The 12,906-nt window shown below is 40.5% G+C and overlaps 2 protein-coding genes across 6 annotated transcripts in view; both read right to left on the bottom strand.

The window, feature by feature from the left end:
* Positions 1–7,630, bottom strand: part of LOC110500013 (troponin T, cardiac muscle isoforms) — an 8,562-nt gene extending 932 nt beyond the window's left edge. Inside the window, exons 1-11 of one of the 2 annotated variants that reach the window (XM_021577139.2) lie at positions 7,451–7,630; positions 4,787–4,835; positions 4,665–4,675; positions 4,383–4,404; positions 3,862–3,919; positions 3,350–3,466; positions 3,165–3,242; positions 1,495–1,608; positions 1,219–1,331; positions 919–1,009; positions 14–51 (exon numbers count right to left, since the gene is read on the bottom strand). In XM_021577139.2, the coding sequence (XP_021432814.2) occupies positions 14–51; positions 919–1,009; positions 1,219–1,331; positions 1,495–1,608; positions 3,165–3,242; positions 3,350–3,466; positions 3,862–3,919; positions 4,383–4,404; positions 4,665–4,675; positions 4,787–4,818 (674 nt within the window). In that variant the 5' untranslated portion in view covers positions 4,819–4,835; positions 7,451–7,630. Of the gene's footprint in view, positions 1–13; positions 52–918; positions 1,010–1,218; positions 1,332–1,494; positions 1,609–3,164; positions 3,243–3,349; positions 3,467–3,861; positions 3,920–4,382; positions 4,405–4,664; positions 4,676–4,786; positions 4,836–5,578; positions 5,729–7,450 lie in introns of those variants that run through there. The other variant, XM_021577141.2, reaches the window with a different exon arrangement.
* Positions 7,631–11,386: 3,756 nt separating this feature from the next.
* LOC110500043 (bisphosphoglycerate mutase) overlaps positions 11,387–12,906 on the bottom strand; it is a 36,948-nt gene continuing 35,428 nt past the window's right edge. For 2 of the 4 annotated variants that reach the window (XM_036959497.1, XM_036959507.1), the window contains one exon: positions 11,387–11,879. In XM_036959497.1, coding sequence (XP_036815392.1) covers positions 11,866–11,879 — 14 coding nt within the window. In that variant the 3' untranslated portion in view covers positions 11,387–11,865. Of the gene's footprint in view, positions 11,883–12,906 lie in introns of all 4 variants that reach the window. The other 2 variants (XM_036959491.1, XM_036959504.1) reach the window with 1 other exon arrangement.

Raw genomic sequence — 12,906 nt, forward strand, 5'->3', positions numbered from 1 at the left:
TTGTGTTACTTACCTCTGGTGGTCCTGGACCCGGGTGAGAAGCTGATTAATCTGTAAGGACACAAGACATGCTGTAAGCTTTGACAACACCTTTTAGTTACTGTGGTGGAAACCTGTACAGGTGGAGTCCATCGGAGAGAAACCCAGGAACGTGATGATACTATAGACCACATAATTCACTTTTAGTTTAACTTGTTGTTCACCTTTCATGTACCCACCAGGATTGGGGTTAATTCAGGAAGTCATTTGAAATTCCAAGTGTCTTCAATGATTTTCAATTAGGAAAATGTGCATTTGGAATTTCGTTTACTTTCTGAATTGAAATGGAATTGACCCCAACCCTGGGACCTCTCATTGCCATCCGAAAGCAGACAAGACTATATCACAGTATTCCTCAGATCCCAGGGAGGTTGAGACGATAAATGAACCCAGAAACCTGCCGATGACCCTGTATACAGAATTCACCTGTAGGTCACCTCTGATGTAGGCACTGCCTGGGCCCTCCCACATTGCCAACCGAAAGAAGAAGAGACTGCATCTCAAGGTGAGAGAATACACTGAGACGGGACTACACGACCTGAGACGATAGTCAATACTAAAGATAAGACCACCCAGATCCCATCCAATTTATGAAAATCTTGCTGCTGTTGAGAAATACTGGAAAATATTTCATTTCATTTCAAATATTTCATTGAGGGTGACTGTTGTGTACTTGTTTCTGTGTTAGGTCAAGGTGACTCCATCATACTTCTGTTTATTGAGTTTGTTGTGTGTTGTCTAGGTAACTTACATCATACTTCTGTTTTATACTTCTGTTTCTTGAGTTTGTCATGTTTGTTGTCTAGGTAACTTACATCATACTTCTGTTTCATACTTCTGTTTCTTGAGTTTGTCATGTTTGTTGTCTAGGTAACTTACATCATACTTCTGTTTCTTGAGTTTCTCACTGAGGTCAAACTTCTCTGCCTCCAACTCCATCATTCGCTGCCACATCTCACTGGCCTTCTCCCTGTTGGTGCAACAGTGGATCAGAACACTTTCTTGCCCCAAAGAACCCTTGTCTCACTGAAGAATGTTCATCATTCGAACCGTTCACATAGTCATGTGTTCAGTCATAAACTAAAAAACATCAGACATAAACCATCATAAATAATTATGATAACACGGTCAGCTTTTCTGAGGACTGGCAAATTCTGAATATTAACGATGACGTCATACTTAAGTTTGTCCTCATTCAGATGGTCGATGCTGAGAGGTTTCCTTCGGTCAGCAAGAATCTTCTTCTTCTTCTCTCTCTCTGTCTGCTTCTTGGCTCCTTTGCGGTTTTCACTCTGAGAATTGAAACATCACAAATACCATTGTTCTCAAAGATATTTTGTTCATTGCCTCACATTACTTGATGTTTCCGTTACACTATTATCAATATCTATATGATAAAGAATACGGGTGTTGTTTAAAAAATATATGTTTTTGAAGATACAATTATCCACTGACCTTCTGCTGGATTCCTCCATACTGGTGGGTCATGTTGGTGAGAGCCTTCTTCTTCTTGATGTCATCATCCTGCTTCCTACGCTGATCCTCTGCCTCCTTCCTGTCCTTCTCCTCCTGCATATGGAGCATTAGGGAAGAAAGACACGGAGCATTAGGGAAGAAAGACATGGAGCATTAGGGAAGATAGACACGGAGCATTAGGGAAGAAAGACACGGAGCATTAGGGAAGAAAGACACGGAGCATTAGGGAAGAAAGACACGGAGCATTAGGGAAGAAAGACACGGAGCATTAGGGAAGAAAGACACGGGGCATTAGGGAAGAAAGACATGGAGCATTAGGGAAGATAGACACGGAGCATTAGGGAAGAAAGACACGGAGCATTAGGGAAGAAAGACACGGAGCATTAGGGAAGAAAGACACGGGGCATTAGGGAAGAAAGACACGGGGCATTAGGGAAGAAAGACACGGAGCATTAGGGAAGATAGACACGGGGCATTAGGGAAGAAAGACACGGGGCATTAGGGAAGAAAGACACGGAGCATTAGGGAAGAAAGACACGGGGCATTAGGGAAGATAGACACGGGGCATTAGGGAAGATAGACACGGGGCATTAGGGAAGATAGACACGGAGCATTAGGGAAGATAGACACGGAGCATTAGGGAAGAAAGACACGGAGCATTAGGGAAGAAATACACACACGGAGCATTAGGGAAGAAAGACACAGACGGAGCATTAGGGAAGAAAGACACGGAGCATTAGGGAAGAAAGACACGGAGCATTAGGGAAGAAAGACACACACGGAGCATTAGGGAAGAAAGACACACACAGAGCATTAGGGAAGAAAGACACGGAGCATTAGGGAAGAAAGACATGGAGCATTAGGGAAGAAAGACACGGAGCATTAGGGAAGAAAGACACGGAGCATTAGGGAAGAAAGACACACACGGAGCATTAGGGAAGAAAGACACGGAGCATTAGGGAAGAAAGACATGGAGCATTAGGGAAGAAAGACACACACGGAGCATTAGGGAAGAAAGACACACACGGAGCATTAGGGAAGAAAGACACGGAGCATTAGGGAAGAAAGACATGGAGCATTAGGGAAGAAAGACACACACGGAGCATTAGGGAAGAAAGACACACACGGAGCATTAGGGAAAAAAGACACACACGGAGCATTAGGGAAAAAAGACACACACGGAGCATTAGGGAAGAAAGACACACACGGAGCATTAGGGAAGAAAGACACACGGAGCATTAGGGAAGAAAGACACACACGGAGCATTAGGGAAGAAAGACACGGAGCATTAGGGAAGAAAGACACGGAGCATTAGGGAAGAAAGACACGGAGCATTAGGGAAGATAGACATGGAGCATTAGGGAAGATAGACACGGAGCATTAGGGAAGAAAGACATGGAGCATTAGGGAAGAAAGACACGGAGCATTAGGGAAGAAAGACATGGAGCATTAGGGAATAAATATCTATCAAGATCTATCATAGAAATTACATCCACAATCTGTTTCCCCGTTAGCCATTAGAAGTCATATTGTATTAGTCATATGTGATCCTGTGTGGGTCAGTTGATAAGAGTATGCAACACACAGGTTGTGGGTTCAGTTCCAGCATAGAACAGACATTAGCTAGGTGTCATGGGGAGAAGACTCACCGCAACCCTGGCCTGCCTCTCCTTCTCCCTCTCTGCACGAACCCTCTGCTGCTCTGCCCTCTCTGCGCGACGTTTCTCCTGCACACACACGCACACTCAGTGACCAAGTTATTAGGTGTCACATTGCAATGTTTCTAGGAACAGTAAAAGAACATTCACTCCAGATTCTAAAATGGCCGACTCACAATCCTGTTGACGAGACTGATGAGCTCCTCTTCTTCCTTCTTCCTCTGGATAAAGTGAGACTCGATCAAAGACTGGAGCTCAGACAGGTCCTTGTCCTGACGCTTCCTGTGGATGTCCTGACCACCACACAGAAGAATCAGATGAAGTAATAAGAATAGTTTGTTTTGGTAAGACAACATACATGTAATACACCCTGAAAAGAGTCATTTCCTTAGTTAGACGTCATCTTTGGACTTTCTGTACCTCTCATTTGCTTCATCTTAACAGGATACAGTTGGAGGCAAGTCTGTCACAAATGGTTAGTTAGTTTTATTATCATGATGTGTTTGTCAGCGGAGGCTGCTGAGGGGAGGACTGCTCATAATAATGGAGGGAACGGAGCGAATGGAATGGCATCAAACACGCATTTGATGTATTTGATACCATTCCACTCCAGCCATTACCACGAGCCTGTCCTCCCCATTTAAGGTGCCACCAACCACCTGTGGTGTGTTTATGTGATTCAACTTACATCAAAATCCACTTTCTCGCCATCAGGCATCTTTGGTGCAGTGATATTTGGCACAAACCTATGGAAATGAAAATTGCGTATCTAATGTGTGTATATATATATAATCTCAATTTGAGCATTTCAGTAAATGTCGTGATCTTTCAAGATCACTTATGATTTAACATATCATCTGTCAGGGGAAAATAAAAATAGGGCCACCCAGAAACACTTGGAGGAGTGTCCTCCAGGCAGAAATGACCAAGAATGGCCTCAACTGGTGTGACCTGGAAAAACTTGCCCTGTACCGAGTGAGATGGAGGATATTCGTCAACGGCCTATGATCCTTATAAGAGCCAAGGTCTTAAAGCAGGAATCCGTAGCGGTGACACGGCCACTTCTGTTTTGCGATATTACAACAACAAAGAAGCTGCCGATGTCGGCTCAATCGGAAAACGACCTTAATATTTCTATTGTAGAATCTGTAACGTTTCAGCTTCATAGACTGTGATTCAGGCCTCTTTTCAGTCTATCTAACAACTTACTTTGGTTTGGGCTTGGCTCCATCTGTAATAAAGGACAGTGACTCTCTTAGTTTGACCATATCATACATAGAAGGATGTCATGTTAATCAGGATAGAATAGTCCTTTAAAGCTGTACGGGATGGGGTCATAAAAGTATTATTGTGTAATAAAATATACAGTTCATTGGCATATACACAAGCAGTAAATCTTTCAAATAGAAAAAAATGACAAAACATTTTTCATATCGCCACTATGAGTAAAATCTCCATTTATCGACAGACTTTCAGACAGAGCAATCTTACCTTCTTCTTCCCTTCACGAAAGAAGTGGCATGAAAACAAAATAAATATTTAATTATTTTGATATAGTGGAAGGTTTTGAAACAGGAAATATATGTAGTAATAATAATACATATGATACTCACTGCACTTCCTCCACTTCTTCTGTGTCTGACATTTTGTCTTATTTGAACCCTAAAATACAGGAGAAAACCTTTACTTGAGTACATGATATGGCTATGAGAGTAAGCCATACGGGATAAAAACACATTGTCGACTAGGCTACTATCATCACCTCCCAGCATGAAATATTTCTTGCACAGCACTAAATCTCTCTCACACAGTACTAAATCTCTATCACACAGTACTAAATGTCTCTCACACAGTACTAAATGTCTCTCCCACAGTACTAAATCTCTCTCACACAGTACTAAAGCTCTCTCACACAGCACTAAATCTCTCTCACACAGCACTAAATCTCTCTCACACAGCACTAAATCTTTATCACACACACAGTACTAAATCTTTATCACACACACAGTACTAAATCTTTCTCACAGAGTACTAAATCTTTATCACACAGTACCAAATCTTTATCACACAGCACTAAATCTCTCACACAGCACTAAATCTCTCACACGCAGCACTAAATCTCTCACACACAGCACTAAATCTCTCACACAGCACTAAATCTTTCTCACACAGTACTAAATCTTTCTCACACAGTGCTAAATCTTTCTCACACAGTACTAAATCTTTCTCACACAGTACTAAATCTTTCTTACACAGTACTAAATCTCTCTCACACAGTGCTACATCTTTCTCACACAGTACTAAATCTTTCTCACACAGTACTAAATCTTTCTTACACAGTACTAAATCTCTCTCACACAGTACTACATCTTTATCACACAGCACTCAGTCAATCTCCCTCTCACAGCACTCTTGACATCAGCACTCTTCTCTTGACATCTGAGGTATTGGCTCTGGCTTGTTGATTGGCTCAGAGGACATTGTCGGTCTGATCAGTGACTTAGCCCGTCTTAGAAGAACACCCTCTATATATGCCTGAACTGTTTATTTATTAATGAGGGTTTGATCCAAACAAAATGTCACTCATCCATACTCCCTACTATAGATACAAAGGGTCTACAGCAGGTCATGATCTCTTTTGATCAGTGGAAAAGGAGACAACTGAGTCTAAACTGGGAATGGTGGCCAAGGCCACTGTCTGCTTTGGGCACGAACAGGACTGTCAGTCATGTCAGTCATGTGCTTTAGGACAGGTGGGCAGTGCCAAACCCTTCACCACTCATGAAATTGATCCTCATGTCTGGTAATGTCTAACGGCTTGCCAGAACCCTGTCAGTGGCTTTAGAAATGTCTGTAATTCTTCAAATTGTGTTAAATTATAAGCAATAAGCCTAACCCTCTTGGCATATTCTCGCTCAATGTGTTGTGATTAGCCAATGATGCTATCTGAATGTGTTCCAGTTTTCTGTTGCTTTTGGTTGGATGTTTTTAGATGTTTGTTGTCCAAGGTAGTGAGTTAATTGGTATTTGTTGGGTCTTATTACATTCTATTTGTTGGATTCTGTTGTATATTAAAAGTCTAAATATTGGTCATAATAAAAATGTAGGTATTTAAAAAAAAATAATAGATACATGAGGGCTTTATAACACATATCATAACACAACACATACACAACACATTCATAACACATATCACATTCATAACACATTCATAACTCATACATAACACATTCATAACTCATACATAACACATTCATAACTCATACATAACACATACATAACACATTCATAACACATTCATAACTCATACATAACACATTCATAACTCATACATAACACATTCATAACTCATACATAACACATTCATAACTCATACATAACTCATACATAACTCATACAAAACACATTCATAACTCATACATAACACATTCATAACTCATTCATAACTCATACATAACACATTCATAACTCATACATAACACATTCATAACTCATACATAACACATTCATAACTCATTCATAACTCATACATAACACATTCATAACTCATACATAACACATACATAACACATTCATAACACATTCATAACTCATACATAACACATTCATAACTCATACATAACACATTCATAACTCATACATAACACATTCATAACTCATACATAACACATACATAACACATTCATAACACATTCATAACTCATACATAACACATTCATAACTCATACATAACACATTCATAACTCATACATAACACATTCATAACTCATACATAACTCATACATAACTCATACATAACTCATACATAACACATTCATAACTCATACATAACTCATACAAAACAAATACATAAGCAGTAGAATTGTTGAACGTGTTATGAAGTTCTTATGTACGTACACTTCAAATAAAGAATTAACAGAATGGGTGAAGCCCCCCCCCCCCCCCCCCTTCCCCTTCCCCTAGGCTCAATTGTAGAGAGAGTAAATTGTCTGCAACTTTTATGACCATTCAGAGGATATTGTTATTATCATTTTACTATTCCCTTTAACATTGCTTCATTGTCTTTCTAAACGGTATTCACAATTCAGTTCATTAAGTCAATAGTTAATAACCATCCCATTTAGCCTATAATATATTGCAGCAGAAAACCAATCATCTTCAAGCAAAGAACCATCAAAAGTGAATTTGATTTCAAGACAATGTAACGGTATGTCTGTGATGAATACCAAAGCAGTTATGTATAGAGAGGTATGTTAGTATGAAGTAATATCCCTTACCTGAGCCCAAGGCAGAGATAGAGGGAGAAGAGGGATATGAATACAGAGGCTGCACTTCTTTGGGGTTCAGAATCCAAACAGGTTTAGGTTTGGCCATCAAGTCTACATAGCGTGTTCCCTTCCTGCTCATGTGACTACACTGCCCTATGGTTGTCCAGCTATTGTTAGCACCTTAGACAATTGAACCCCAACATATCAGAAGGCATTAGTCATACACACACGCAAGCACTTTACACACAAGGTTTTGTTGAAGTTCTTACCCTTACACTCCCCTCCATGAAAATCGGCACAGGTCTGTCAACTTTTCATCCATCCAAATATATATTTTTTTAAATCTCGTGAAAGATAAAACATCAAAACAAATCACAAGACATTCTCAACATTATTATATGTTTTTGTTGCTGTAGCAGGGACAATGAACAAGCTTCAAACAATACGGTCCTTTAAATTATAGGAGTTACTTACAGTACTCTCCATTTTCTCCGGGACCATTCAGAGACGGATACTACCTCATATTCAGAATGCCACAGTGAAACATCAGTGAGTATAGCACTGTATGTTAAAACCGGCTGAAACTCTAGGGGCAGTATTTCATTGAAAAACGTTCCCATTTAAACAAGATGTTTTGTCACGAAAAGATGCTCGACTATGCATATTATTGACAGCTTTGGAAAGAAAACACTCTGACGTTTCCAAAACTGCAAAGATATTATCTGTGAGTGCCACAGAACTGATGCTACAGGCGAAACCAAGATGAAACTTCAAACAGGAAGTGAGCAAAATTTGAGCCGCTGTTTTCCATTGTCTCCTTATATGGCTGTGAATGCGTAAGGAATGAGCCTACACTTTCTGTCGTTTCCCCAAGGTGTTTGCAGCATTGTGACGTATTTGTAGGCATATCATTGGAAGATTGACCATAAGAGACCACATTTACCAGGTGTCCGCCTGGTGTCTTGCGTCGAAATTGGTGCGTAATCTCCAGGTGCAAGTATTCTTCCATGTGATTCAGGAGAAAGCAGACTTCCACGAACAATATATCATCGAAGAGATATGTGAAAAACACCTTGAGGATTGATTCTAAACAACGTTTGCCATGTTTCAGTCGATATTATGGAGTTAATTTGGAAAAAAGTTTGGCGTTTTGATGACTGAATTTTCGGGGTTTTTTGGTAGCCAAACACGATGAACAAAACGGAGCGATTTCTCCTACACAAAGAATATTTTTGGAAAAACTGAACATTTGCTATCTAACTGAGAGTCTCCTCATTGAAAACATCCGAAGTTCTTCAAAGGTAAATTATTTTATTTGAATGCGTTTCGTGTTTTTGTGAAAATGTTGCCCGCTAAATGCTACGCTAGCTATCAATACTCTTACACAAATGCTTGTTTTGCTATGGTTGAAAAGCATATTTTGAAAATCTGAGATGAGTGTTGTTAACAAAAGGCTAAGCTTGAGAGCTAGCATATTAATTTAATTTCATTTGCGATTTTCATGAATAGTTAACGTTGCGTTATGGTAATGGTCTTGAGGCTGTATTTACGATCCCGGATCCGGGATGGCTAGTATCAAGAGGTAATTAGAAGCCTAGAACAGGATTCTTTTGTGGAATAAATCAGTAAAGTATGCTGTATTTTAGACAGATGGGTCTTTTACTTTTTCTCTCAACTTGCAAAATGCTGCAAATATCATCTAATGTTAATTTTCAATGATGTTTCAAAATGATGCAAATATAATTTGAAAACATTAACCTTTAAAATACAATGAATTATTAGCAATTATTACAACAACATCATAAATAGGACATTCTCAAAAAAGACATACATTTTTTGCTTTAGTCACACTTTTCCCGTAACGTCCTTAATTCCACTAGCCTTGTTATACACTAAGCCCTTTACATCCTCATGGATAAAAACAGAAGTCAAGCCCATCTTGAGAGGACGTGAAAATGGTGCCAAAAGAGATGGCTGCTGTTTTACAATCCCGTAACCAATTGTGCTACTGTGTATATTCTTTCGCATTATTTGTAACTTATTTGGTACATAATATTTCTGCCACCGTGTCTTATGACCGAAAAGAGCTTCTAGATATCAGGACAGCGATTACTCACCCTGTACTGGAGGAATACTTTTTCGAGCGTCTGAAGGATTTACTTCAGATGCCCGACAAGGCCCTCATCCCCGTCATTCGCAGGAGAAAGAGACAGAGGTATCGAGGACGAAGGGCCTTGTTAGGATCCGACGCCGAGAGGGTAATCTTTGGTAAGACAAGGGGTGGCGGTCTATGTATATTTGTAAACAACAGCTGGTGCACGAAATCTAAGGAAGTCTCAAGGTTTTGCTCGCCTGAGGTAGAGTATCTCATGATAAGCTGTAGACCACACTATTTACCAAGAGAGTTTTCATCTGTATTTTTCGTAGCTGTCTATATACCACCACAAACCGATGCTGACACTAAGACCGCACTCAATGAGATGTATATGGCCATAAGCAAACAGGAAAACGCTCAACCAGAGGCGGCGCTCCTAGTGGCCGTGGACTAATGCAGGGAAACTCAAATCTGTTTTACCTCATTTCTATCAGCGTGTTCAATGTGCACGTGGGAAAAAATGTGCAATGTGAGAAAAAAACTCCAGACCACCTTTACTCCACACACAGAGATGCATACAAAGATCTCCCTCACTCTCCGTTTGGCAAATCTGATCATCATTTTATCCTCCTGTTTCCAGCTTACAAGCAAAAACTAAAGCAGGAAGCAGCAGTGACTCGGTCTATAAAAAAGTGGTCAGATGAAGCAGATGCTAAATTCACGACTTCTTTGCTAGCACGGACTGGAATATGTTCCGGGATTCTACTGACGGCATTGAGTAGTACACCACATCAGTCACTGGTTTCATCAATAAGTGCATCTGACGTTGTCCCCACCGTGACCGTACGCACAAACCCCAACCAGAAGCCATGGATTGCAGGCAACATCTGCACTGAGCTAAAGGGTAGAGCTGCCGCTTTCAAGGAGCAGGACTCTAACCTGGAAGCTTATAAGAAATCCCGCTATGCCCTCCAACGAACCATCAAACAGTCAAAGGATCCAGATTGAATCGTACTACACTGGCTCCGATGCTCGTCGGATGTGGCAGGGACTTGCAAACTATTACAGACTACAAAGGGAAGCACAGCCACGAGCTGCCCAGTGACACGAGCCTACAAGACAAATTAAATTACTTCTATGCAAGTAATACTGAAACATGCATGAGAGCATCAGATGTTCCGGACGACTGTGTGATCACGCTCTCCGCAGCCGATGTAACACCTTTAAACAGTTCAACATTCACAAGGCTGCAGGGCCAGACGGATCACCAGGACGTGTACTCCTGGTAAACCAACTGGCAAGTGTCTTCACTGACATTTTCAACCTATCCCTGACTGAGTCTGTAATGCCAACATGTTTCAAGCAGACCACCATAGTCCCTGTGCCCAAGAACACTAAGTAACCTGCTTAAATGACTTCCGACCCATAGCACTCATGTCTGTAGCCATGAAGTGCTTTGAAAGGCTGTTCATGGCTCACATCAACAGGAGCTATAAGACAGGCTCGTTGTAATGGCTGGAATGGAATAAATGGAAAGGTATTAAACACATGGAAACCACATGTTTAACTCCGTTCCAATAATTCCATTCCAGACATTACAACGAGCCTGTCCTATAGCTCCTCCCACCAGCCTCGTCAGGTGTAGGTAGTATATGATCTTATGCAACTGGAAGCTTTCACTTCTCTATGGCTACTTGGACAGTTACATTACCTATTTAAATTATTACTGTATCTCTTTAGAAGACACAGGGTAACATTTAAACAACTTTTAGAATTATTTTGAAGGTTTCATATCTATTATTTGAATTTATTTTCTTTATCAAAGAAATTAAGTCAAGCCCAAACGGGTGTGGTTAAAATATCTTTCATGACAAACAGATGTTTATTTCCTACAAATGTGGTTGATCAAATTTCATTTTCACAGCATTGATTCTATTAGGACGTACAAGGGATTGTGCAAAAGCCGTTTCATCAAGAATCTAAAATAATATAAAGGGTTTTAAATACAGTACTAATATGTATTTTGAGATGGTATTCAAATTTTGGCGCATGTCTCCCATTGACATCAATGAAGGATTTACACAAAAGTAAGAGTTAAACGTGAGGATCTCAACTCTGAATACCAACCAAAATGAATAACCTGTACTCCCTCCCCCTAAAACCTAACGTGAACCCTGTGTGGTTGTTATGAAGATATTTTGTGTGTGGTTGTTATGGAGATATTTTGTGTGTGGTTGTTATGGAGATATTTTGTGTTATGAATACACATAGTAGAGTCTTGCATTTCGTCAGTTGGAGCTTCTTCCTGAGGGGTTTTCCTCTTATATTGTTAACATCCAACACCTGCTGAGAGACAAGAAGGAAAATATCATTAAGTCCTGAGGAAATGTCTCCAACAACAAGTGGCCCAAAGCCTCAAACGTCTTATAAAATGGAAAAACTGTGCAGAAAGTGGCAAAATGTTGCAAGAAAACTGAAAAACAACCAGAACAGCCAAAATATAGCAGTAAGGTAATTCTAGTACTAAGTGAGTCATAGTTAATCAAATCTAACCACTCCTTCAGACAATGGCATAGCGTATCAAACTTTATTAGGTGTTAATAGAGACACTGATTGATAAACGAGTCATCTAATGTAAGAGCTGTTAATCAGATTGTGTGTGTATGTACAAGCATGCGTTTGTGTATGTGAGCGTTGCTTTGCGCGTGAATGCGTGTGTAGCTGTGTGTCAGACCCAGTACACCTCTGTTGACACATACTCTGAGGTCTCTGCAGTGACACTAGAGGGATTGATAGCTGTACCGTTGTCATTTGCCCTTCAATTCATTACCATGGGGCTATTTCAGCTGAAGAATTGCGAAGGTTTCAAGGGTGGGGGCGCTATTTAGGGTGACACTCAAAAGGACTGCGACAGCTTTTCCATTCCCCCATGTCTGACTCAGTGGTAGCATCCTGAGAGGACATCCCTAGTTGGGCTTGGACTGGGCTGAGGGTGTTCCTGATAATACAGTGTATACTGTATTGGGGAACTAGAAAAAGTACCACCGTCGGGTGAAAGATACATGGGCAGAAAGGCCTACTGTAATAAACATATCAACTTGATGCCCATACAGTAGGTGCCAAGTCTTTCTGCTCTGGGTCAGTACAACTGCATCAGTAAATCCTATGTTATTAGTCTCACTCAACAGCCATCGACCTACTGAGAGAACAAGCCTTTAAAACATTAAGGTTGAGTGTATAAGCCTGGTGACTTTGCTGCTTAACCGGCTGGTAATCCTCCACAGCACATAGGCGTAATGCAACAGTAATGGGACAATACATGCAGCTGCTCTGTGGCATGCACGGCATCAAGCCGACGCTCGGCACGGTA

The sequence above is a fragment of the Oncorhynchus mykiss genome, chromosome 2 (genome assembly GCF_013265735.2).
Source record: "Oncorhynchus mykiss isolate Arlee chromosome 2, USDA_OmykA_1.1, whole genome shotgun sequence".
NCBI lineage: Eukaryota > Metazoa > Chordata > Actinopteri > Salmoniformes > Salmonidae > Oncorhynchus > Oncorhynchus mykiss.